The sequence below is a fragment of the Pan troglodytes genome, chromosome 21 (assembly GCF_028858775.2).
Source record: "Pan troglodytes isolate AG18354 chromosome 21, NHGRI_mPanTro3-v2.0_pri, whole genome shotgun sequence".
In the NCBI taxonomy this organism is placed as follows: Eukaryota; Metazoa; Chordata; class Mammalia; order Primates; family Hominidae; genus Pan; species Pan troglodytes.
In genome coordinates, this window is record NC_072419.2 from 65,602,432 (window position 1) to 65,629,699 (window position 27,268).

Here is a 27,268-nt window from a genome sequence, read left to right on the forward strand (position 1 = left end):
ACCACAGGACCGCTAACCCAGGATCTTTGTTGACTTTGCTCCCAGGCCACTGCCCCACACGCAGGCTCTGAACTCCTGGGAGAGGTAGGGAGCCAGCCCGAGGCGTGAGTCAAGAGTGTAAAGTACACTGAGTTCCTTGGCAAGCAGGCTCTTCAAGGGGAAGGTGTCACTCGGGGAACAATGAGAAATGTGTCTTTCCTTCAGCCCCTGATAGAAAAGATAACACCCCTTGAGCACAGCCTTTTCTCATCTGTTCTTGCTCTTGGATGGGGGGCTGCTACTCCGGAGCGGCGAACTGGCGGGCGGGGGTGCGCCTGTGAGTGTGAGCGCGCGTGTGCGTGTGTGCGCGCGCTCTCGTGGCCTTCCGGCAGCTGGCAGCTGTCCCGGCCCCCACCCCACCCAACCCCACCCCACCCAGCCGCGCCACGCCACGCCGCCCCCGCCCCTCGCTGTGCTGGGTGCGCCTCGGGCCGCTGCGCTCCTGGCCAGCTCCCCCCAGCGCCTGGGAGGCGACCCCCAGTGCGCCCGGGTTCAAAGGCCCGGCGAGGCAGTTCCAGCCCCTCTGGGGGGCGGGGAGGCGACGGGGGTGGTGCAGAAGCCAGAAAAGCCCGAGCCACAGCCGGCCAGCTCCGCGCAGGGATGGGCAGCGCGCTCTGAAAGTTTATGACCGCCGCAGCCAACTCCTGGCCGGAGCTGGAGACGCAGCGAGCGATCGGCCGGCCTCGAACCCCCACAGCTGGAGGGCGAGGCCAGCTGTACCCGGCCCCAGTGCCCTTTCGCGGCCACAAGCGGCCGTCCTCCTGGTCCGGTGCTCCGGCGCCTGATCTAGGTTCATGGAGCCGGGGCTGTGGCTCCTTTTCGGGCTCACAGTGACCTCCGCCGCAGGTAAGCGCGCGGGGCGGCGCGCCTCTCCTGGCGCGAGCGCACACAAAAGGACCCAGGGCGGGGGACCCGAGGCGCGGAGATGTGCGTCGCGGGGAGCAAACTCTTGCCTGGGCTCTGCACTCGTGAAGACGCCTGGGGGAGGGCTGGGGAGCAGAAGCGGCGCGCAACGACTACCCGCACGGGCTCTGGGGGTTGCAGCCCGCGCACTGGCTGGAGACCTGCTGCCTGGGTCGACTTGGTCAATTTTTCATGAAACTGGGGACTTTTCAGAAAGTTTGCGAACTATTCAGAGGCTGTGCCAAACGCTGGCAAAGTTTTCATAAAGTATGCAAAATGCATGCAAGTTTTCAACGGGTGCAAATAGCTTGCAAGCTTTTCACAGAGTGTGCAGATAGCTTGGAAACTTTTCAGAAACTGCGCAGAACTTTGGAAACTTTGCAGACATTTTGCTTGCTCCACCCCCCTCCTCAGGTGTTTGGGGGTGGCGGGTGTTGAGGGGTCTGCACACTCAGCTTAGGAGCCCCTCAATCTGCCTTCTGCAGGATTCGTGCCTTGCTCCCAGTCTGGGGATGCTGGTAGGAGCGGCGTGTCCCAGGCCCCCACCGCAGCCAGATCTGAGGGGGACTGTGAAGAGACTGTGGCTGGCCCTGGCGAGGAGACTGTGGCTGGCCCTGGCGAGGGGACTGTGGCCCCGACAGCACTGCAGGGTCCAAGCCCTGGAAGCCCTGGGCAGGAGCAGGCGGCCGAGGGGGCCCCTGAGCACCACCGATCCAGGCGCTGCACGTGCTTCACCTACAAGGACAAGGAGTGTGTCTACTATTGCCACCTGGACATCATTTGGATCAACACTCCCGAGTAAGTCAGCCTTTTGTGGTGAGGAACGTGGCTCCCGGACCAGGCCCACATCTGCTCATTCCCAGGAGGACCTCACTCCACCCCAGCCCCGCTCAGTTAGCCCAGAGCCTGCCCTGGCACAGCCTTTAGCTCTTGCTGGGGCCTCTTGCCAGCCCAGATCTCTTCTGCAGGTCAGGGGTGTGACCCACATCCCCCCTGAGGGCCTGGCCCAAGAGAAACTCAATCCTGAGTTTGATCCTGTGGAAGGAGGAGCCCTCCCTCTGAATGAAGTGAACTGACCAGGGGGATTAGATACCTGAGAAGTCTCTCTGAGCCTCTTTTCTGAGATAGAGAAAGCCCCGAAAGTTTATCTCATTCCCCAGGGGCCAAGGGGGCTCATACTCACTGTTGACCCCACCAGGATCCAAGGGGTTTAAAATTCCTGAAAGCATCCTGGTCTCCAGGGAGTCTAAGGGTGGGTTTAGCTGAGCCTGACAGAACCTGCACAGTCCACTTGGGGTAGAATTCCCCTGGTATGGGCTCCCTTCCTCCCTGTGGGCCCCCCTGGATGCCAAGGCAGGGTGAATTCACATCAGCTCGTCCTTGGGCCTTCCACAGGCTGGCTCCAGTCACCCACTGCCATGGTCACAGAGGGCCTTCCCTTCTCTCCTGCAGTCCTTAGGAACTCTCTTACCCTAGGGCCTAGACAGCACCATCCTGAATTTGTCTTGGGGTTCGTCCAGTGGGGAAGTCAGCCTTCTCCTGGGGCCATGTGGAGAGAGTGTGGCTCTGACAGGGGGAGGCTTTGATGACTCCCAGTGTTCAGGGAACCCCTCCTGCAGACACATCATCTTGCAAGCCATACAGAGGGCTTGACCTTGCTTGGGTCACCAACTCTCTGGCATTGGCTTCCCCATCTCTAAGATCTGGGACTTGGATCAGACACCTCTAAGTTCTGTTTCCTGGGTGTTCATGGGATCTCTTGGGACTCCTGCTTGTACCCTATTAGGGCTTCTTAGCTGAGAACTCAGAGATGGTTGTGAATGCAAACCCCTGGAAGCCTGGAAAGGCACCTTTGCCACCATGTCCCGGAGCCGTCTTGATTCAGGTTCCTCACGGTCACCTTTATCCCCAAGCCCCATAACCTCTGAGCCCTTGGTAGCAGCTTTCATGGGGCTCACTTACCTACCTTGTGTCATTGGCACCTCAAAAATGAAGTGCAGAGGAGGGTAGTAAACCTGAGGGGTGGAATGTCTTTCAGACCAGGGGACAAGACCTCTAATCACATCCATGATAGATCTGGAACATCACCCCATCATGCTCGAAGGGCAGGCAGGGGCTTCACATTGAGCCAGCAGGACACTTGCACAAAGTCCTGCACTCAGAAAGACTCTGGCTCGGCTTAAAGTCCTGCTGTCACTGTCTTGAAATCCTTAATACTTTCTGAACCAAGAGCTGCACATTTGCATTTTCTCCTGGGTCCCACAAATTCTGTAGCTGGTCGTGATACCCTGATTTGCTGGCTGGGCTGTGTCCACCTAGAGGATGGGAGGTGCCTCCCTGTTTCTTTCCCTTTGTGGGGAAGATAGAAGCTGTGAGTGTTGGGCCATCATCAATTGCCTCTTATCCTCAGATAGCGATGGGAGTCACCTTTCCTTATAGCCCCTGCACCTTGGCACCGCCGTTTCTGATTCTTATCCCGCGTCATTGTGCTCTGATCAAATTCACTTCATAGAATGGAGGGCACTGGGCAGTCACCAGGAACCGAGTTCTTGTCTTGGCCAGAATCCCCAGCTGTGAATCTAGAAGGAGAAAGAAGAAAGCTAATGGAATGACAGGCAGGGACCTGGGGTGGTGGGCAGGCGGGAGAGGATTTGGAAACCATCTCTTTCATTCGTTGCCTGTTTACCAAGCCCCAGAGCACTGGCTGGGGAGGAAGTGATGACTTGAGACATGTCTGAGAGTCTCAACCAACACCCTGTGATCTGTTTAAAATTCCGTCTCATGCATCCTGCGATCTGTTTGAAGTCCTGTCTCATGATTTCGAGTTTGTCTTGAAATGAAGCTGTGGATCTCTGACTTTTTCCAGGACAGCCAACTTGATAACTTTCCCCCTGAAGTGTGATTTACCTCTTCCCCTCCTTCCCGACACTGGTTCAATTTAAACACGATGAAAGAAGGATTAAATCTGGTGTTTGGGCATCCCCTGAGCTACTTGGGAAACAAAAACGACAATAGCCAGACTTGAGCATTTTGAAATTAGACAGGTAAAATAATTTTTATGAGGCAGAACTGCCCGAATGGCCTCCTTCCCTCCCTTCCTGCCTCCCTCCTTTCTTTCTTACCCTCCAAACTTCCTCCTGCCCTCCCTCCCTCTCCCCCTCCCTTCTTTCCCTCTTTCCTTACCTTTCTTTTCCCTCCCTCCTTCCCTTCCTTCCTGAAACTCTGTAGATGTGTAGATAGGTCTGTTTGTCATCTTTAAAATATCTCAGGCAAGACTGCAATTTGAGAAAATGGGCTGTGGTGACAGGGAACACGAGTGATGGGGAGGAATCTAAAAAATCACTGAATTGAGCAAAAGAGGCACTGGAAGTGAGTGACACAGTCTTTTCTAGTGGTTCTGTCTCCCCATTAGATCACAACCCCACCTGTCACGTGTTCCCCTCTCCTGCTGTCACGCCCTCTTCATTCATGGACTGGTCTCGCTCTCCAAACTTCTCCACCAGGTGTGATTTCTCCCTGTCCCAGCGGCAGCTGTTCTGGGCACGAGAAGGAGCCTTGATTCTTGTGCCTCAGTCAGGGGTCTTGAACTTTGGGTGCTTTTCACCTTTCAGAGTCTTTCCTCCCATGGCCCATCCAGCTGCATGAAGACAGAATCAACACTCCTAGTTCGTCTTTGATGGAAATTGCTCTGAGTACGGTCATTTTTGCTCCCTTCGAGGATCTGAGATGCTGCAGGAGTCATGTTGGGAGTTACTACCGAGACCCGCTTTGCATCTCCTCAAGGGAAGTTAACTGTCTAGTTCAGGCTCAAGAGACTAGTTGGTCTCTTAAGTCTCTTTTGGAAAGAAGGTCTGAGATTCCTCGGCTGTCCCTTTAGCCCTCCTGCTTTTTTCCCCTCCTTAGTCCTTCCAGACCCGAGCTTGGTCGGCCCTTTCTGTTAGCACCCAGCATGGCGTGGATGCTCAGGAAATGCTGGTTGACTTTTGGCTAAGTCCTGCCACCTGGGTACTCTGGCTCATCTTTGCTGTTGCTGAGCCCCTAAATCTCCAGTGCCTTCTCCCACACAGGAGGCCTCTTTCTCCAGGTGCCTGGCTGCTCTTCAGGGGCCTGCACATCCCTGTGGACAGGCGTGGGCAAGAGAATTTTTCTTGGGGATGTTGCCCATAACTTCTGTGATATCTTCCCCAAAATCCATGGCCCCAAAGAGGAACCAAATTTATACTTACCCCGTCAAGGCTGCTGGGATCACAGCTCATCAATGGGATAGTACGATTTCCATTAGCCTTTCCTTGGCTGCCCCCCACAGTCCCCAAGCCATCCCACCACTGCCAACAAAATCAAAGTCCCAAATCAGAGAAAAACATATCCCATCCTATTGTCATGGATAAGTTGCCAAGAATAAGATAGAAAGGGGACAGGGAGTGAACAAGAGGTCCATGTGCTGATGTCCTTGTACACTGCGGCTGTTCTCTATGAGCAGACTGAAGAAACAGATACCAGGTAACTGGGGCCTGTAGGAGTCAGGGTTCTCTAGAGAGACAGAACCAACAGGGTGTGTGCGTGTCTGCAGATTATGCATGTATCAGAAGTGCAGTTGCCAAAGGAAATATTTGGTTGCTCTTGGGGGCCATGGACTTTTATGGAGGATAAACAGAAGTTATGGGCAATGTCCCTCCGGAGATATATACATGGAGAGAGACAATGAGCAATTTTCAGAATTTGGCTTACACGATTGTGGGGGCTGGCAGGCCAGAAATCTGCATGCCACCAGGCTGAAAATTCCCGAGGGAGTTGATGTCAAGGAGGTCTGGAAGCAGAATTCTTTTCTGTTCGGGAACCTGTCTTTTCTGTGAAGGCCCTCAACAGATTGGATGAGGCCCACTACATTTTGGAGGGTCAGCTGCTTTGCTCAAAGTCTACTGATTTAAATGTTAATCACATATCAAAAATACCTTCAGGGCAACATCTAGGCTGCTGTTTGCCTAAACAACTGGGCACAGTAGCCTAGCCAAGTTGACACCTAAAGTGACCCATAACGGGGATGTCAGCTCGAACCACATTTCACGGCGGACCAGCCCCTCAGACCCTGGCTGAAGACTGAAAACCTGTTTATCCAATGGCTGACTGAGCTGTGAAGCACCCAGCAAAGAGCCCCACTGTGCTCCTCCCCGCCCCATGAGCTGAGGGATCCTGCCATCTGTTCATCCCTCTAAGGACATCTGAGGGAGGCATTGTGATGCTGGATGGTGACCGTGTTTTCCAAACCAAAATCTGACACACATGGGCTGGCAGATAGGAATGTAGTTATGAAAAGAACAGGGCAGGATGTTGGGAATCATGACCATGGTGGAAAATTTGGGATTTGCAGTCCCCACTTGTGGAGAAGACTCCAGAACCCAGGAGTGCTGCCCTTGAGTCCTGGCCATGACTATCTGTGTGGCCTCGAGCCAGGAGGTACTGCTGCCTCTCTGTGACCCTCTGGAAGGTGCAGACATCAGCCGCTCCAGGACAGTGAGCTGCCAAGTCTCTCCTAATCCCAACAGTCTGATCAGCTCCTATCAAGATGCCCAGGCCGGCTTCCCAGGCTGCCCTGGATCAAGCCACACTAAACTTAATCCAGCAGGAATGCCATTTGTTTTGAGTTTTTTTTCTCCCCTAAATGCATAAAGAGGAAAAAAAAAAAGAATTAACAAAACATTTAAACTTGTATTTTAATGTATTCTACCACAAAAGGGCAGCATCACAGATTCTGGCTTTGCCTTCTGTGTTCTTCAAGAAAGGCATCTTGGCATGGTCTCAAGAAGAGATATTCCAAATTTTAGAACATCCCAATAGAACGGTTGGATCTGGAACCCCAACTTCCTGCACATGAGGAACCAGCTGAGCACCAGAATGTGATTTTGGGATCCCGATAAAAGTCACCCTGGGCCAGGCGCGGTGGCTCACACCTATAAACCCAACACTTTGGGAGGCTGAGGTGGGCAGATCACTTGAAGTCAGGAGTTTGAGATGAGCCTGGCCAACATGGTGAAACCCCGTCTGTACTAAAAATACAAAAAATAGCCAGGCATGGTGGCATGTGCCTGTAGTCCCAGCTACTGGGGAGGCTGAAGCAGGAGAATCACTTGAACCCAGGAGGTGGAGGTTGCAGTGAGCGGAGATCACGCCAATGCACTCCAGCCTGGGTGACAGAGCAAGACTCCATCTCAAAAAAACAAAAGTCACCCTGACCTGTGAGCCACACCTGGCAGTATCATTGTTGGACATGTGGCCATATAAGGCAGAGGGCCAGTCTTTCTGCCATCATGGTTTTGGAAAGGGGTCATGAATAGTCTGCTACTAATCATGATGCCAAGCATGGATGGTGAGGATGGCTGACCATGACTGTGACCTCATGTCATCTCATGGGATCAGCTTGACAGCCCCATTAGTTGGATGCTATTGTCCCTGTAGTTTACAGGAAGAAGCTGAGCCCAGGAGGCGGAGTCAGTTGGCCAAGGTTGCAGAGCTTGTGAGCAGGGACTGGGCTGCCAGCCCAGAAGTTTGGCCCTGAAGCCTGCCCTGTAAGCCTCCTCCTGTGTGCATGTTCCCAACATGGGCTTCTTAGGTGACTAATATGCCATCTTAGGTGACTCCTGCTTTCGTTCATTTAATATGTTTTCCCTGAGTGCCTCACCTGGGTCAGTACTGAATGGGGCTCTGGGACCCAAGAATGAATAAAAGACATGGTTCCCCATCTGTGACTGATTCAGGGTGGTTTTGTTCTTTTTGAGACAGTGTCTTGTTCTGTCGCCCAGGCTGAAGTGCAGTGATGCGATCATAGCTCACTGCATCCTTGAACTCCTGGGCTCAATCGAATCTCCCACCTCAGCCTCCCGAGTAGCTGGAACCACAGGTGCGTGTCACCATGCCTAGCTAATTTAGTAATTTTTTTTTTTTTTTTTGTAGAGATCAGGTCTTGTTACATTGTTAGGGCTGGGGTTTTGTTCTTTTTGATAGTGATGATTCATATATATAATTCTATGTAATCATATATTTACCCTTTTGCAAGATTATTTTTATTAACATATGTTAACACATGGGCAAAGCCCAAATCCTTGGTCCATCACAAGTCCTAAATTTTATTCTGGAAATGTAGCCTGGGCTTGCATAGAAGCATGTGACTCTCCTTTAGCCTACCAGAGCCCTTGGTGGTTTCTCTGTGGGTAAGAGGGGCTGGTTGAGTGTGCACTCCAAGCAAACCAGAAGGTTTGTCCTGATGTCAGAGATGCTGGGACAGAGGGGGCTGAGTCTAGGGGAGAGGGCGAGGGACCCCCAGGCCATGAGTCCCATTCCTGGTGCAGGATTTTTCTTTTCTTGGCTGCTGCTCTGTGCCTTGTTCTGTCTTCTTGCTTCTTGGTGTGGTTACGGGAGCAGGGCAGACATAGGAGGTGGGGCTGCTCAAATCCATCTCTTCTTGCAGATCCAGCTTCACACTTTGGTTCAGAGACTCCTGGGGTTTAGAGAGGAATGGGGCCTGGGGCCCACTCATCCAAATTGTCACGTGGAGGAGGAACAGATCCATTTGTAGGGGTTAAGAGCTCAAACTGTGGGCTCGAATGCCTGGGCTGGAATCTGGATCTGCCACTTAGGAGATGTCACCTCTGAGACCTTCAGTGTCCCCATCTAGAGAGTGGGGGAATAGATAGCACTCTATGAGGAAAGATGTTTTCAGGATGACACAAGAAAGTACACAGGGCGTGGTTAGCACAGCGCCTACAATCTAGTAAACACTCAATGTCTTGAAGACGGTGGCCGCAATGATAACAACACAACCTCCAGCCCTGCAGAAGCCCTTCCTGGGCCAAAACCAGTCCTCCTGCCATATCCAATCCTGTGATTGGAGGATGCTGGCTGGTGAGTAGAAAGTCCTTTCTCAAGTTCTGCTGGGGTCCACCTCTTTGGACCTTCTGACTCTGATCTTAGCTCTTGGAGTGCCCCGGAGCAAACCTGTCCACCCTGTCCCCTGCAGGACGGTCTGTTAGCCTCAATTAGCAGAAAGCTTACAGACTCTGGGAAAAGGTGTGCCTGGCTGTCTGCTGTTGCTGATAAGCAGCCTGATAAAGACTCTGTGGTCAAAGGTTGCTGGGCTGGGCTGAGATTCAGTCCTGCCCTTCCAGCCCCTCCTTTCTGCTTTCTATTGCTTCCCTCTCCCCTTGGTAAATCATTGGAAGTTTTCAGTAATGGGGCATGGCGCTCTTTGTGGGCACCGGTCTGGGGCTGTGTCTGTGAAATAGGAGGTAAGGGTGGTGATTGGGGTGATTAGGGTGTCAGTTCAGGAGAACAGGAATGATCTGTTTACCTCTTTGTTAAACACCTATGCTGAGAGCTCTGTGAGGCATCTGTGGCTCTCATGTCCTTGGTACGTCCAGCAGAGTAGATATAATGCCTTGTAATTTGCAGCTGAGGACCCCATGGGGCACCAGTAGCCTCACTTCTGACTTCACCCAGCATTGCCCAGGACCTGAAGTGGGTGTCACCAACCGGGAGTCACCAGGAAGCAATCGAGGAAATCCCACAGACATTGATTTAGAAAACATCATTTCATGATGTGCTTTTGAGACGGGCATGTGAAAGAAGAGGGTGTTGGCCAGATTAAAAGGGACCCTGAGCTTGAGGTTCTGACTGATCATGGTTTCAGGAGTTTTTTCCCCCTCACATAACCATTTCTATCTCTTCCTTAGAAATTAGCGCACTTTTGGGTACCAGTTTTGAGTTGGAGTGGCATATTTCTTAGAACACTGGATGGCAAGATACTTCTTTAAAATTGGAGAGACTTAGGGCTAAGTTTCGCAGTTTGTTGGAAAGGTCAGTCCTACGAGGACTTTTCTGTTGGGGATGCACAGGTAGAAAGCCCATTTTCTGCCCCAGAGTCAGCAGGAGGGGTGAGTGGTCCAGGAACAAAAACAGACTTGGTGGAATGCAACTAATCTCCACTTGGGAGACAGAGGGACTTGAGGCTGGAAGGCAGTTTGATTTGTAGCAAGAAAACTTGGTACAAAGAGGTTGTGACCCTGTGTGACCCCGAGGGAGAATTTGGATTTGTGCTAGATGAAAGGGCCATTACAGTGAGGAACTTGGACTTCTATCTGAAGGCACATGAAAGGCTCTGATGTGTCTGGTCATGTTTGTTCCTGCAAGAATTTAAAACAAAGGAAGCTGGGAGGCAAACAATGCTTCTGCTTTATAATTCCAGTTCCAAACCTCAGAGGGGGAGCTGTAAAGGGTGACCCTGTCTACGGCACCACCCCGCGTTCCAGTGTATTGGAAGTGGATGGTCTCTGTTTTGCATGAGAAAGTGACCCGGTCTCCTTCCTTGTCATGTTTCAGTTGAAACAGAGTTCCTCAAAATTGGAAATGCACACACACATACACACAGACTTTTGCCCACTTTGGAATAGAAATTAATTGCACTCGGAAAATAAATTGCAGAGCATGGCTGAGTACAGACGGCCACGTGTGAATGAATTGTTTGTCCGCATAGTTTTGGGGGCTTCGGAATCCTGGCTCACCCACCAAACCTCCCAAGAATAGACAGACAGGATGAGGCATCAGCTCTCTTTCTCATCTGCCCCACCTCAGAGTCTTAGGAGGGCCAAGAGCTTTGGGAGAACTTGGGGACATTCACAGGCTTGGAAGCACTGGCCTCCTCTTCTTTTGTGGCCTCCTCAGGGCAGACTTGGTGGGAGCTCTTAATAAACAGTAACTCAGGAACAGAACAGTCAGGGAGGCCTGGTCCCTGGCTCAGTAATTGAAAAACCAGAAACAGCTTCATTTCATATGCATTGATGACAAAAGTACCGACAGACGCAACCAAAAACATGACTGGCCCGCTGGTGGACAGTTTCGCCCCACAACTTGGGGAGTGCAAAATTGCTTTGCCGAGAGTCAGAAGCAACTACATGAGACAGCAGAGGTCCATGTAACTTTTCTGGATTTTTAGGAATCTGATTTCCATGGGTCTCTTTCAGGGCTGAGAATAGACTGGGGTGAGTGAGGCACTCCCTCATGTACAAACTTTCAGGAGGCACCAGAAAGTAGGAAAAAACAAGTAAAATGTAATGCACTATTTTCAGAAAGCCAAAATGAGTGCAAAAAAAATTCATAATCGACCAAATATTGTTTTTAGTAAAGGCAGGATCCAGCCCTGAGCTTGCTCCACTTACCTCACCTGCCTCACCCTAATCCCAGCCCTGGCATCTTGTTTGAGGATAAAGCCTGTGTCTCTAATAGAGACTCAGTAGTTTGAGGTAAGTGATAAATCTGTTGGAGCTATTACTGGAAAGGGGTCCCGATCCAGACCCCAAGAGAGGGTTCTTGCACCTCGAGCAAGAAAGAATTCAAGGCAAGTCCATAGAGTAAAGCGAAAGCAAATTTATTAGAGAAGTAAAGAAACAAAAGAATGGCTGCTCCATAGAGCAGTGGTATGGGCTGCTTGATTGAGTATACTTACAGTTATTTTTCGATCCTATGCTAAACAAGGGGTGGGTTATTCATGAATTCCTGGAACTGAGGTTCCCCCTTTCTAGACCATATAGGGTGACTTCCTGATGTTGCCATGGCATTTGTAAACTGTCATGGCACTGGTGGGACTGTCTTTTAGTGGCTAATGCATTATAATTAGCATATAATGAGCAGTGAGGACAACAGAAGGTCACTTGGGTTGCCATCTTGGTTTTGGTGGATTTTGGCCATCTTCTTTTTTTTTTTTTCCACATCCTGTTTTATTAGTGGGAGTCTTTGTGAGCAATGTCTTGTGTGGACCTCCTGTCTCATCCAATGAGTAAGAATGCCTCACCTTCTGGCAATGCAGCCTCATTCTACCCAGCCCCTATTCAAGATGAGTTGCTCTGGTTCGAACACCTCTGACAGAGCTACCAAAAGGGCATTACACAAGGACACAGACAATTAGGTTAGGTGGAAGATGAGCGTATCTTTACAGTCATTGTGATGGTAAGCATAAGTCTTGCTCATGAGGATCTTTTCCATCCTTAACCTGGTATCTCCTGAAAATTAGCAAGAGTGTCTTCTCTTGCTTTCTTTAGATTATTCAAAGCATGTATGATGGTGTCGGCATTTTTTTTAATCCCTTTGCACGTAACCCCATCCTTATGAAAATACTTGCTCCCTGTTTTCCCTCTTCTCTTTCCACTGCTGGGAACTATTTTGAGCCCTGTCTGTCTGCAGCTTTGCATAAAGTTATAATGAGGCTGGGCCAGGCAGCCATGGATTTCTCATGCCTACATTCGGCCTGGAATTCAGCAGGGTCACTGGGGGCTGGGGAGAGAATCTCTAGCCTAACTCGTTTGATGCATTTTGGTTGTACCAGATGGAGGGAAACCTGCTAATCTGTAGGATTCCATAGACGGCTTAATTCCCCAAGTTTCGGAGGAGTTTGTTTCTCTAATTTTTTTTTTTAGCCATAAGTCTTGAAAATCCTGCACCACATAACAAAAACCAGAGGTATTTTTCTGTTGTTCTCCTTTCCTTTGACCCCCTGGTGCTTCCTCCAAATATCCTTAAGTGTGCAGGTGCCTGTGTTAGGGGAGGAATAGGTCTATGGTCCAATGAGCTGATGAGATGATAAATTCTGCGACTTTGAGATTCTTTTTAATCTCAGCCTTATGGTAATAGGCCATGGAAGAGTGTAAACAGTTTGGGCTAAGGCTTTCTAAATACAGTTGATGAGATCCTGGGAACCACTTATCTTGGGTGGGGTGGAGCACCTCACTTTGAGTTTGGTGTTAGTGCTGGCGCAAAGGTCTAAGGCCTTCTCCAGTGATTGTGCTATTTAAGGATGTTCAAGGGATGGTGAGGGCCTTTGGAAACATCTGAGTGGAGTTTGGAGCCAGAGGGACCCTGGAGAGACCCAGCCAGCCCTTTTGTTTCTCAGGGCCAGAAGGAAGGTGCCCACCTTTCCTGTGAATGAGTCATCCTTGGGACTAGAAGCCTGGGTCTGCCAGCTTAGTAAAGCCTCTGTTTTGCTCTGGTACCTTACCCATCTACGCAGCCTAGTTTGTCCACCAAGGTGCTGATGTGGCCTGCAGGAGTTATTGCCAAGACATAATTCTTCCACTTCAAGTAATCTAGAGGTCACAAGTAATCTAGAAGGTTTTCTAGGAAAAACCCCTCAAAGACCAGCTGATTAAGGACAAAATAAGTAGAGATCCATTGAGTCAGCCAAGAATGTCATATGTTTGGGACACTGGGTAGGGCTGTGCAGTGATGGCTCATTTGGACCCTATTCATTCATTCATTTAACAGGTATTTATTATTGAGATATTGGGACTTGATTTTGAGCCAGACATGGTGTCAGCTGCCCTGGATGGAGAGGTGAATGGGGCAGACACAACCAGTGGCTCCGGCTGGACAAGGTCCTGCTGTTGCTGAGCCAGGGGGTTGTGCCTGGGCCAGACACCATCTCTTAAATGAAACGAAGGAACTGGCCCTCATTCTTAGATCTGATTGGTAGGGGATAATGCTCAGTATTCTTTTTGAAAATGTATGTGATCCTGTTAAAATTCTCAAACAGCCAAGTCCTGGGTAATTCCAAAGGTTTTTTGAGGGGGAAAGGAGGGGGATAGAGTAATTTTTTTAAAAAGGCAACAATTAACCCACAGCACATTGCTCACTGCTTTTGGTATTTCCAAATATTCTAGAATCATGGGCTCTTTCTGAGGGCTGCGGGAGATGGACTTCCCACCTTGTGGGGTGGTGGGATGAACGGTCTGCCTTGGGTCCTCCCAACTTTAAGCCATGAGAATTTTCTGCAGCAGAAGGAAAGCTATGAATTGCCGGTTCACTGTTCTGATGTTTAGGAAGCATAAGCTTTGTATAATATTCGTTAGAACCAGAAAGCGCCTGTGTGTGTTCTCTGCTTATATAATGAGGTCACTGAGGAGCTATGTTTCCTGGCCTATTTTCTTTCCTGGAAGTTGGAAGGGCACCCCATGGGCTGTCTGGCATAAGGCCTGGCCCACAGCAGACTTTCATAAGCATTTGATGAGTGGGCAAGGAATAAGTTCAGTAGAGGACGAAACTTCTGAGGTGGTCAAATGAGCGTCTGGGGGTGGGCTCTGAGCCTCCTGGGAAGGAAGGGATGGCATGCCTGCCTCCACCTGCTGAAGGACAGACAGTGGGCAGTGGGCACACCTGGGGGAAAGGAGGGGCATAGCCTGCTTCCACCTGCGGAGGACAGACATTTCACAGTGCACACACTTGGGGGAAAGGACTCCAGCCAGCTTACTGTGCTGGGTTTGTCCTGATTCTGAACATGCTTTTCTGTGTGTTGTTGCAGTGAAGAAAATTTTTCCTTGTCTTCAACAGCTGGGGAGACTACAAGCCTTCCTCTTATACCCAAGAGTCTGTGGTTGCCATCTCATGAAAGTGAGGTCCAGGATCAGCCAGAGTTCACTGGTCACAAGCAACAGAAACCTAGTCTAGCTGGCAAAGCACAGGAGGAGTTTATTGGAAGGACACGGGAAAGCTCACAGACTGGAGGCAAGAAGAAGCCCTAGGCTCTGAAAGGAGAGGTGTTAGGACAGGATTGGGGGTCTAGGGGTGCACCAAATGGACAAGGAGGGGCGGGGCTGCTTGGCAAATCGTAGCTCCAGAGTGTTTTCTGATCTCGAGTTGCCCCTCTCAGGAGTCTTGGGAGAGAGTGGGTCCTATTGGCCCAGTTTAGGTCTCCTGACCAGTCCTCAGGCAGTGGTAGGTGAGGCCCATCAATTGACTGCCCCCCAGAGACCTCACACAATGGGAGGCGGATAATTCTCCAAAGAGAAGATGGCAGACTGGATCCTAGGAGACAAAAATAACCAATGCTGGCCTCGGGCTCCAGAGAATTCCCTGCTTCTCAGTCCTTGGAGTGCAGGTGCTCCTGTTCCTGGTCCTATCCCTCCCCTTTGTCTCCATGTGTTGTGCATAGCAGTGTCTGCTGGATGTTTGCTGAAGCAAAGGGTCACTTTCATGGGCCTTTGAATAGTCAGCCACTTCCACACCAGAGATTGCATATGTAGGTGTGCTGGAGGGCATTTTGTTTTTTCTAAGGGTATTTGGATTAATCTTTCTATTTCACCCTGTCTTAGTCATTAGAGCCACGTTCTGACTGGTTCAGATTACAGATGGTAAATAAATTTTCCTCCCTGCCCAGGCAGACATTTCTAAGCTTGGGAGAGTTGATGAGTGGTGCCTTCTAGGGAATGTAATAAAGTCTGAAATTGAGCTGTAGTTAGAAAGCATGCGAGGGTCTAGAAGTTGTTTCTCCAGGGAATGGCAGGAGGTAGTATCCAATGACTGCTGGTGCCTGGCAGCTGGGGGCTGCCTCCTGACTGTCTGCCAGTGGGAAACAGTTGTTTCTCCTCCTCTTGGCCACAGGACAAGTCACAGAGCCATGCTTTCTGTACAATATGTCCCCTGGGCCAAAAGGCAATATTGCCTCTGCTTTCCCAGTTCAGAAGGAAAAATGTGAACCGAGGAAGCAGATCATCAACTTGACATGTATCCTAAGTGTGACATGAACATGTTCTATTTGTTGGGGAGACACTCAAGTCACCAGCTGGACTTTTTAAATGAAAACAACACCTCTATTTAAATGAAACAATGCCTCTATCTGTAAAGAGGAAAATAGTATCAGGTACTCATTTTGTTCATGTGTCATCTGACCTATCTGCCTTCGCTTTATGGAATAAACCACTAGACTAGGAGTTGTAAACTCAGATGCTCCTGAGGGCCAGACACATAAAAAAGATGAGCGAAGGGGGCCAGGTATAAAACTACTGAAAATGGTGGGGGCTGGGGCAGAATGGAGGGTTTACGCCCAGTCTCTGAGATCATTACCCGGCTGCCATGCTGGAATATGAGGTTGGTATTAGCACAACTTCCAATTCTTCAAGAAAAGCTGGAAATCGGGATGTTTATGTTAAATTTCCGGATTTAACAAAAAACACTATGGTTCACGCCTGTAATCCCAGCACTTTGGGAGGGTGAGGGGGTGGATCACGAGGTCAAAAGACTGAGACCATTCTGGCCAACATGGTGAAACCCTGTCTCTACTAAAAATACAAAAAAATTAGCTGGGTGTGGTGGTGTGTGCCTGTAGTCCCAGCTGCTTGGGAGGGTGAGGCACGAGAATCGCTCAAACCCAGGAGGCGGAGGTTGCAGTGAGCCAAGATTGCGCCACTGCACTCCAGCCTGGCGACAGAGTGAGACTCTGTCTCAAAACGAAAACAAAAACAAAACACTGTTGACAGAAAAAAGCTGACAAAAATGCCAATTTGCTGACCTCAGTACTGGATTAAAAGTGTATGTGTGCAGGGCAGGGCCCCGCCCCTTGTCTGTCTTTACATAAGTTTTACCCGGAGTCTAGTCCAGCGCCTGCATGGCGCTGCTTTTCAAATATTTGAAAAGCAGTTGGCAAATATTTGTTGAATGCTATTCAGTTGTCGGGGGTGGAATAAAAACTGGGTTTTCAATAGGGAATGACAGTTTGATAAGCTTTCCTAAGAATTTAGAATCTGGTCAGTGGGAATATCTGTGTCTCTTCTTTAAACTTCAGATATACAGGCCAGTTTCCTGATCAGAAAGATGGAGAGTGTTAATTCATTCATGAAAAGGCAACACGGAACTTAAAAACAGAATCTTTAAAACAAAAGTCAGCTTTCCTTATTTAAAAACTTCTTGTAGAGAGAAATAAAGTGTTTTCAGTGTGGTGTTGCAGATGAAGAATGAATATGAGAGATTTGGGAATTTAATATTTAATAACACATATTATTAATATTATTAAATATTAATATTTAATATTTAATAAACATGATGTTTGGGAAAACGTGACAAATAAGAAACATTTGATAAATAAGACTCTGACGTCACCACACCAATCAAATAATGAATGTTCTGAATACATAAGTTGAGTGATAATTTATTGGATGAACACACACAACACCAGAGATTGCGTATGTAAGTGTGCTGGAGGGCATTTTGTTTTTTCTAAGGATATTTGGATTAATCTTCTCACCTGCTTTTCTTTTGCATGGAGCTTTGTTTTATAACTGAGACATGAACAGATGGAAGAGCTGCCTACTTGTATAAAGGATTGTATTCTGAAAACCCCATTGTATTATAGAGCAGTAGGCCCCAGCCACTGGGCAGGGCATGCTGGTCAAAGGTTCTCGGCCAATTTCACTTCACGTTCATGGTCCACCGTTAGGTCTTTCCTGTTCACTACTCAGTAAACAGCCAGCGATGAAGCAGGCCACAAATGAAATATGAATGCTCATGAGATATGAGTACGTTATCACTACTGAAATAGAAGTGCTCATGAGCTGGTAATCTGGCGTCAGAGCTCGGTAAGAAGGTGGTGTCGAATGAGGTGACCTGTGGCCTTGGGCTCCTTATTACCCTTCTTTATTGCTAAGTCAAACATCTCAAATGCCAAGCTTAGTAGATGGGACTTTTCTGATACAACTCACTTGACCTCCCAGACCAGATAAATAACAATAGTAGCTACTGTTTGCTTACGGCACTTTGCTAAGTATTTTCCATGCAGTATCTCCTTTGCTTTGTCCAGCCACACTTTTGTCGACCAGGAAGTTGTTGAGAGGGTGAAGTGATCATCATGTAACATAAGAGCAGTATTACCAGGTCATGTGTCTCTGTGTGTACCTTGCACATACCTGTACCTACTGGCCTTTTTTCCTTTACCTGTTTTCGTAGTCCAACAGCATATAACTCCTGAAGGCATGGACACATAGGGATGTGCCTTTCTGTGTCCCTGTGACACTTACATTGATACCACGTATATAGTGGATGCTGAAGAATGTTGGAGATTCTTTCAGTGATTTTTGTGGTTATTGAACTCTTTAGGGGGAAAAGAATCCTGTCTCGCCAGACTAGAATGATCTCACCATGAATTACCAGTTGCTCAATCAATAATCTGTTCGCCTGACCCTGTGTGAGGCCCATGGTGGGTAAAAAAGAAGTAAAAGACCTGCCCTCTCTTTTGAGGATCCAGTAATCTGCCTTTAGACTTGGGTAAGAAACACTGCAACTCTGGGCCCTGTGGGTTAGAGGACTGCCTCTGACGCCACTCTGGCCATGCCTCCCACCCCACTGTAAGAGTCTGGGACTCAAAGCCATATGCTCCCTCTTCAAGACCATGTTCCAGGTATTCAGGGGCTGGAATTCCCTACTCATGCATCCCCAAGACCACTTCCAGGGCCTGCACAGGTATCCTCCAGGGCCTGACACTTGGGGATGAGCAGGGCTCCGGGTACATATCTCCAGGCCTGCAGGGTGACAGCTGCTTACAGGATGTAGGGTGGAAGGAGCTTGGAGGAAGCAGCCTGGGGCATGCACGGGGAGTGCTTGAAGCCAGCGCTGGTGTGGGATGGTGCAGGATAGCAGAGAAGGTACTGGGTCTCCACCACATTTCAATACGGAGTGGCCAGGAGCCCAGGATTCTAAATTAAAGGCTGGACCTGCAAGGCAGCATTTGGAAGCCACATTTGTCCAGATACAGGAGATAACACTTTTTCGTTTAAGGGCTTATCAGATCGATTGAAACCTTTAAATGATTCCCTGTGGAAGGTGGGCCTCCATCGCGAACTCTGGTTCCAGACTCTACAATGTCAGCGGCAGGCTCTGCTGGGCCATCGGCTTCCCTCACCTCCGCACAGGTCAGTCAGCAGACTGCACACCTGGAAGGCCCAGGCCTTGGTGGAGGGGTTTCTGTGCCTCAAGGCTGTAGGGGAGGGGAGGGGGCCGTGCCTCTCTAAACATTCTCTGAAACTGCCAGGGCTTGTTTGCATACCAGCACTTTACCGCGCTTGGCGGCCGGGGAAGTGCTAAGCCTGTCTTCATTAACAAATACCATGTTGCCTTGTTTCCTTACTTAAAACACTTTGGAGTGTTTTGGCTCAAGTTGAGGGGCTCTACATGTGCAAATGCATAATCAGCTGACAGCAGTTTCAAAATTGCAGGTCTCACTATTGATGGAGAAATGGGAGCATTGTTATTCCTTGTGTGTAATTTTCTCCAAGAAATGGGGGGATTGATTTAATGTCAACACTCAGAGATTTAATGTGGCCCTGTTACTGGAAAAATACACCTTTGCCAAACTCTGCCTCAAAACAATGTCTACATTGTCTTGCTGCACTCCCTACCCCCATTTCCCATTCCTGAGAAAAAACGGGCTTGAAAGAGGGTTCAGCTCAATACAGGGCTGGATCCTGCCCTCTGTCTCCATTTCCTGAGCACAGATGGCTCATCAGCGGGGCCTGTCTCTGCCTGGAGGGATCCCACCACCTCTGTTTCTGAGGAACTTGGGTGGGAGGGAGTTAGTGGGGAGAACAAGAGTCAACGAACAGGGTGGGGTCAGTTTTAGGCTCTTGTGTCCAACCCAGCAGGGAGGCGGGGGCGGGGGATTCCCTCCAAGCCTTAGGTCACTATGGGGCTTCCTGGCCCAATTTGCCCTCACTGTCGCAAAAAGGCTTTATGGTGTGTGTTTCAAATGAAAAGAAATTCAATTTGATTTTATTTTGAAAATGCAGAGAGGGGCTGGGCATGGTGGCTCATACCTGTAATCCAGCACTTTGGGAGGCCGAGGCAGGCGGATCACAAGGTCAAGAGATGGAGACCATCCTGGCTAACACAGTGAAACCCTGTCTCTACTAAAAATACAAATAATAACAATAATAATAATTAGCCGGGCGTGGTGGCACATGCCTGTAGTCCCAGCTACTTGGGAGGCTAAGGCAGGAGAATTGCTTGAATCAGGGAGGCGGAGGTTGCAGTGAGCCGAGATCGTGCCATTGCACTCCAGCCTGGGCGACAAGAGCGAGACTCTGTCTCAAAAAAAAAAAAAAAAGAAAAGAAAAGAAAAAAGAAAATGCAGAGGGGATGTCAGGACTCCCTTTGAAGTGGATAATTGGTACTACTCAGTGGGGTTCATGGAAACCGAGGTGGTTCATCTCTGGGGACTAGCAAGAAAACCAATGTTTATTGGAAAAGTGGCTTTGGCCACATGTTTCTTCTAGCTATTAGTAATTTGTTCCTCAAATCAAGCTAGTAAGTTAAGGATCTGCTTTCAACTTCTTCCCACTGAACTGCCTGGCAGGCACCCCCTTTTTCTCTGGCAAGTGATGATTTGGATGTGCACACTCACTAGAACCGGCTTCCACGGGTTTTGCTCTGAACCACACCATCACACTCCTCCTGCCAACGCCAACCATAAACGAAATTGGTCAACGGTTTCAAGCCTTCTTCATCACGCGGCTCTTCTGAGGCTGGTTCCACTTTCAGCTGCATGGCCAGGCCCTCACCCGCCTCTCAGAGGTCACGGAGTGTTCCTTCTGATGTTTGTCTCTTTGAGGAAGCAACTTTCAAAGGCCGGGATGCATCTCTAATGACTGTAATTGCATTTCCCATCTTCATTAGCACAAACTGCTGTGCACATGGAAGAAACTCAGTCAGAAGCCTCAGGTCTGGCCTCAGGCTGCGGGGTAGGCAGGTGATCTGATCAGGGCAAAGACCCAGACCAGCACGTAGGTTGCCCCACGTGCCCTTGGCACAGGAAGAAAAGCCTCTGGAACAGGTGCTATGGTTGTCTTTAATTCTTTCTCGACTTTCCATGGAATGAGGAGGAGGCCCAGATGGTACTTCCAGAGCCGAGGAGCAGAACCAGGCCCGGAGGAGCTAGGCCGGCCGTGGTTTGGTCTTGAAGAGAATGAAAGCCCACCCATGTTCACAGATCGCAGAGCCCCAGGGTGTTCAGGCCACACCTGCAGCTGGTTCCTTGGGTGAGGCTAAGGGGCTCACAAGTGCAGGCACACATGCCCAGACGCCTGCTGGGCTCCAAGAGTGCTGGCTGCTGCCCAGCTACCCAGACCCTCCATGTCCTTCCATGCCCTCAGCCCCAACTCTCTTCCTGGGGGTTGTGGAGGGCAGGGGGTGCACAGTTCACTCCAGAACCTTCCTAAGACCCAGAGCTGTAGTGGGGAGGGTTGTGAACACCAGTTTCTGAGACCTTTTCAGCCAGGCGGTGGTTCTCGCTCCACACCCTTGGGGGCCCCTGAGCAGGGAGGCCTGGGTGTGCTCACCTAACATTATCCTGTGCTTTGCAGACAGACGGTGCCCTATGGACTGTCCAACTACAGAGGAAGCTTCCGGGGCAAGAGGTCTGCAGGGCCACTTCCAGGGAATCTGCAGCTCTCACATCGGCCACACTTGCGCTGCGCTTGTGTGGGGAGATATGACAAGGCCTGCCTGCACTTTTGCACCCAAACTCTGGACGTCAGCAGGTATGACACCTCCTCCAGTTTCACTCATTTGCAGATATGCATCAACCCTCGGCAAGGCCAGGCCAGGGGCTTCTCAAAGGAGGGTGTAGGATAGTTCAGTCACATCCTGACCTACTGTCGTCCTGTGGGCCAGAGAAAGGAGGTGCTGAGCCCAGAAAAGACCCAGGTCCTCAGCATCAGGAGGGCAGGAGATGCAGCGTCCCCACCCCCTTGCTGCCTTTTGGAACAGAAGCTTCACAGTGGCCATGGCTACATCTGGTTTCCAGACATATGTTTTTCTGGCCTGCACAGCACTTTGTGAAAATCTGAATAAGTTGCCAACACTTAAAAGATTGAAGAATTAACCCCTGCCAAATGCGTATTTTTAGCCTTCTCGAAAATAGCCCATGATAAGAGTGCAAAAGGCTTATTGGCGGGGGGGGGGGGGGAGGGAACCCAGCACGTAGGACCATCTGGTCTCAGAGCCCCCCTTCTCTTTGGCCACCCTCAGCTGGAACTGAGTGGGGGCATCTCACGTTTGAGTAGGATGTGCAATATCCATTTACCTGTGTTACCAATTTATCTTACTTTGTAGCCCCTGGAGGCCCCCAAGGTTGAGACCCTGTGGTCTGTCCTGGCTGCCTTAGGGAAGCTTGCAAATCACGTTGAATGGAACCAACAGGCAGACTCCATGTTTGACCCAGGGGCTTTGAGCTGGTATTCACTTAACAGGTATTCCTGTTAATGCTCCTTACTCCATCTTTTTCTTAACTTCGGGCCAAGATTCATGAACCCAGTGAGGCAGATCGGCCCTTTCAAAACCCTTCCTGGAGCAGGCGTAGGTGAGCTGCCCTGATGCACACAAAAGACACATAGGCAGGGGTGGGCTCCCAACACCCCAACAAGGCAGACGGTAGCGCTCAGGACCCCAGGATCTGCCGTCTGTGAAACCCAGTGTGAACTGCATGGTTTTTCCCTCCTTCTGGGCTTTTAAACATCCGATGAATAAGTGAGTGGTGAGTATATTCTGTACTTTGGTAGAAATCCACCCACCGAGTGCTCAGCCTTCAGAAACTGTGCCTGAGACGCAGTCCTTGGGGAACGCACTAATGTGCTCATTGGTAGGGAAGAGGAAGTCATAATTTGACACCGAAAAACCAGCCACAGGGAAAGGCAGGTTGATTGATTAAAACCAGCTCTCTCCCCACAGTAATTCAAGGACGGCAGAAAAAACAGACAAAGAAGAGGAAGGGAAGGTGAGAGGTGCCAACAGAGGCCTGTGTCAAAGGAGGTGACGATGTGATGTGTCATTCCTTCGGGGGTGGGTGGAGGGTGTTTTGAGGGGATGGCATCTGGTCTGGTCCAGTGGGAACCCCAGATCTCATGGGATGCTGCACCCACAAGCAATGGTGCCTTTGGTGGACCGTTTCTGGGGGCAGAGCAGGCTGAAGCTGTGGACAGCTGCTGTCACTTGTCGGGCCCTGGCCACCCTGCTCTGTGTCCTGGGAGCCAGCCCTTGCATCCCTTGTAGCTCTGGGCAGTGATGTCCTGCCTGGATTTCACCTGGCCTGGACAAAGCTAGTCAACCACCGCTCTCAGAGGCCCTGTAGGCTGCTCTGCCCAGACCCACACTTCGCCTCTGCTTCCTTAGCAACATGTGGTCTTTCTCCTCAAAAAAATCATTTCTTCTTTTCAGCAGCTGATTCTGGGCAGAGGTGAATTACAGCAGCTTGACAGCAGGGTCCCTTGGTTCTCCAGTTCATTTTATTATTTTTTTTAACCCACTTGTCTTTTTTGTATGAGAGATCCTGAGGGTTTCCTGCAGTCAAACTGGGTTTATTTGTCATTCTATCAATCAGAAGTCATTATTAATGACTCAGCGGCTCATCTGCAATGGGATGGTAATTTATGTTCATAATAATAGCCTGGAGGTGGCTTGGGTTTCTACAGAGACTGATCAAGGGAAGATGAAACCATGCTCAGTATACAGGAGGCTTTCCAAATTGGTGGCAGATCGCTTCTAGTCTAGTCCAGAGAGGGATCTGTCAGCATCCATAATAAAAATGGAGCGGGAGGAGGAGGGCCGAGGCGGAAGAGACAGAGCCCGGGAGAGCATGAGTCAGACCCAGATGGTCCCACTTTGCCTCTTCATTCTTTTTCCTCTTTTTCTCTTCCTCACCCCAAACCAAAGCTCCTCTCAGCGAGGGCGGGATGTAATTAAACCCATCCATCCATTGCATCATTTATTCATTCACTTATGCATTCGTTCAGCAAAGACTTGTTGGGCACCTGCTACGGGCTGGGCACCATTCTCGATGTTGGGGACATAGCAGGAACAAGGCATAGGATCTCTTTTATAGAGCTTAACTAGTGGGGGATGCAGACAGCAAACATGTACAATATAAAGTGAGATTGCAAAGAATAACAGAAAGACACGGCAAGGGTAGGAAGCGTGGGGTGGTTGCAGTTTGAGATGGGGTTGACGTGGCCTCATCTTTCTGACCAGGTGACCTGAAGGAAGGCTGGGAGGAGCCATAGGGATGAGTGAGGGAAAGGGATTTCAGGTAGGGGAACCAGTGAGTGCAAACGCCCTAGAGTGTGCTCAGGGAACGGCCAGAAGGGAGCCCTATACGGGAGAAGCACACCGGTCCTTTTGCTGTTGTGGTGTTTATTACTGTTCTATGTCACATGTTCAAAAGATGCAATTGGTGGTGCAGATGTCCCAGCAGGGCCTGGAAAAGTGGTTCTTCCAGGTCTCTATGAGTCATGTAAAGCTCTAGTAAGAGGCTTTACTTGGTAAGAAAAAGTCTCTTATTAAGCCAATGTTCTTGCTTTCTTGCGAGATTCAAGTTAGTAATTCCCAGATTCACATTCTCAGAGTGGAAGCTGTCACCATCCTTAGCTTGTGGTAATCAAAGATGGGGCCAGGCTGCGGGAGGGCCCCTAGCAGCCTTGTCTGCTGGTGTTATTCTTTTCACACTTTTCCAGTCTGGTGGTAGGCTCGGAAATTGCTGAGAAGCACTGGGAAGAGGGTACATACAGTTCCAATCAGGAAACAGGCTGGAGAGGCAGTGGGAAGACGTTCCCTTTTTCAGCTTCACAGAGCTACAGAGCTACGCTTTCATAACATACCTTTCTTTTTTTTCTTTTGCCCCCTTTCCCCAAGACAGGTTGAAGTCAAGGACCAACAAAGCAAACAGGCTTTAGACCTCCACCATCCAAAGCTCATGCCCGGCAGTGGACTCGCCCTCGCTCCATCTACCTGCCCCCACTGCCTCTTTCAGGAAGGAGCCCCTTAGGAGGACAGGCCTGCAGCATCCTGGTCTCGGGAGGCTTCTGTCATTGCTCACACACAGTTCAGATTTCCACCTCTTTATAGACAAGAAGTGAATTTGCCTGGGGCAGAACACCCACCCAAAGAGTCCCCACTTAACAATACCCCCCCACGGCAAGAATGCCCAAATCCGAATGACCCCAGTTTTCCTAATGAGTAAAATGATCCCAGATGTGCCCCAGAGCATGACGCCCGCAGCTCCGGTTTCATGCAGGAAATTGGTTTTGGAGAGTTTTGGCAAGTTGGAAAGCCACTTACTGGCTTTTGACATGACTTCTCTTGGAGAATAAGTGGACTCCAAGCTAACTCTTTGCAAATGTAAACACATGTCCATCTTGTAATAAATGCAAAATGCCCGTGCAGCAGAAGCATGCGACTTTCATATCCTTGCCTAGAATAGGCTGCATGGTGTATGTCAGTGAGGGCCACGAGGCGTCGGCTTTAGACACAGATCATAGCTCTACAGGAGTTTATGAATTTGAAGCTTATGGGATTTTGGCAGAGAAATTTTCAGCTGTGCTTGATACCCACCAAAAGAATGTATCTCAAAAGAATGAAGGAAGAAGAAAAAAGGATCCTTGATGTTTGTGACAAGAAAATGAGAAAGTTAGTATCTGCAATACAGAGCTTGTTCCTGTTCAGTGACTGACCCTCTGTATTCTGTATAGACACCAGGCCGATACACAGTGGAGTTCCCAGGCCTTGTTTGCAGGAAGCCGACTGTAAAGACAGCCCCAGCTCAAGGCTATTAGGTTGAATATTTGCTTTCATGAGTAAATGTGGATCTTTGGGGAATGGCTTCAAAATAAGTCACGAACACAAATTCTTTGTAAATTATGTAAATTCCTGTTTATATAAATTGGCAACAACTTATACCGTCTGACAGTTCAAAATCTCTTTCAGCTGCGCTCTTCCCGCTGAGCCGAGCTTACTGTGAGTGTGGAGATGTTATCCCGCCATGTAAAGTCGCCTGCGCAGGGGAGGGCTGCCCATCTCTCCACCCAGTCACAGAGAGATAGGAAACGGCATTTGAGTGGGTGTCCAGGGCCCCGTAGGGAGACATTTAAGATGGTGTATGACACAGCATTGGCCTTGACCAAATGTTAAATCCTCTGTGTGTATTTCATAAGTTATTACAGGTATAAAAGTGATGACCTATCATGAGGAAATGAAAGTGGCTGATTTGCTGGTAGGATTTTGTACAGTTTAGAGAAGCGATTATTTATTGTGAAACTGTTCTCCACTCCAACTCCTTTATGTGGATCTGTTGAAAGTAGTCACTGTATATACGTATAGAGAGGTAGATAGGTAGGTAGATTTTAAATTGCATTCTGAATACAAACTCATATTCCTTAGAGCTTGAATTACATTTTTAAAATGCATATGTGCTGTTTGGCACCGTGGCAAGATGGTATCAGAGAGAAACCCATCAATTGCTCAAATACTCAGAAAGTACTGTCAAAAGCCTAATAAAAAAGCTAAAGTTTGCTCTGATTTGTGGGTTTTTTTCCTCACTGTCTTTATGTGCGGGGTTGCGCATCAACTTTTCATGGACCTCTGGAGAGGACGGGAAGAAGTTGTGGTTTGGGAAGTGGAATCCATCTAAAGTCAGTTATGGAGCTAGATGAGGGGCTGCCTGAATATTAAGGAAGAAGTGGGGTTTGGGGACCGTTCCAAGAAGATAAAACATTCACAGCAGTCAGGAAGAGAGAAACCTGGGGAGAGAGCTGGTTCTTCCCCTAGACCACTGTGCCTTCCTAGCAACAGGGAGGCTTCCTTGTGGCCCTGCCAAAGATGGCTGTGCAGCCCAGGATTCCAGGGAGAGGGCACTGCTGGGGGGCTCAGGATTCTAGGGAGAGCACTGCTGGAGGGCTGAGGATTCTAGGGAGAGCACTGCTGGTGGGCTGAGGATTCTAGGGAGATCACTGCTGGGGGGCTCAGGATTCTAGGGAGATCACTGCTGGGGGGCTCAGGATTCTAGGGAGAGCACTGCTGGGGGGCTCAGGATTCTAGGGAGAGCACTGCTGGGGGGCTCAGGATTCTAGGGAGATCACTGCTGGAGGGCTGAGGATTCTAGGGAGAGCACTGCTGGAGGGCTCAGGATTCTAGGGAGAGCACTGCTGGGGGGCTCAGGATTCTAGGGAGAGCACTGCTGGGGGGCTCAGGATTCTAGGGAGAGCACTGCTGGGGGGCTCAGGATTCTAGGGAGAGCACTGCTGGGGGGCTCAGGATTCTAGGGAGAGCACTGCTGGGGGGCTCAGGATTCTAGGGAGAGCACTGCTGGGGGGCTCAGGATTCTAGGGAGAGCACTGCTGGGGGGCTGAGGATTCTAGGGAGAGGGCACTGCTGGGGGCTGAGGATTCTAGGGAGAGCACTGCTGGAGGGCTGAGGATTCTAGGGAGAGCACTGCTGGGGGGCTCAGGATTCTAGGGAGAGCACTGCTGGGGGGCTCAGGATTCTAGGGGGAGAGCACTGCTGGAGGGCTCAGGATTCTAGGGAGAGCACTGCTGGGGGGCTCAGGATTCTAGGGAGAGCACTGCTGGGGGGCTCAGGATTCTAGGGGGAGAGCACTGCTGGGGGGCTCAGGATTCTAGGGAGAGCACTGCTGGGGGGCTCAGGATTCTAGGGGGAGAGCACTGCTGGGGGGCTCAGGATTCTAGGGAGAGCACTGATGGGG

General features: G+C 49.8%; 1 protein-coding gene across 5 annotated transcripts; it reads left to right on the forward strand.

Annotated features, from left to right (window-relative positions):
- The first annotated feature begins 238 nt into the window (after positions 1–238).
- Positions 239–26,083, forward strand: EDN3 (endothelin 3). 5 transcript variants are annotated; one of them, XM_063802688.1, is made up of 5 exons: positions 339–885; positions 1,428–1,740; positions 21,102–21,278; positions 22,468–22,513; positions 24,424–26,083. In XM_063802688.1, exons 1-5 carry the CDS (start codon positions 834–836, stop codon positions 24,430–24,432), a joined length of 597 nt encoding a protein of 198 aa, XP_063658758.1. In that variant the 5' UTR covers positions 339–833; the 3' UTR covers positions 24,433–26,083. The 5 variants fall into 5 exon arrangements, with proteins under 5 accessions (XP_009435781.1, XP_063658758.1, XP_001140677.2 ...); XM_001140677.6 differs by having other exon boundaries at positions 24,428–26,083; XM_063802689.1 differs by having other exon boundaries at positions 737–885; positions 22,454–22,513; positions 24,428–25,596.
- The last annotated feature ends 1,185 nt before the right edge of the window (positions 26,084–27,268 follow it).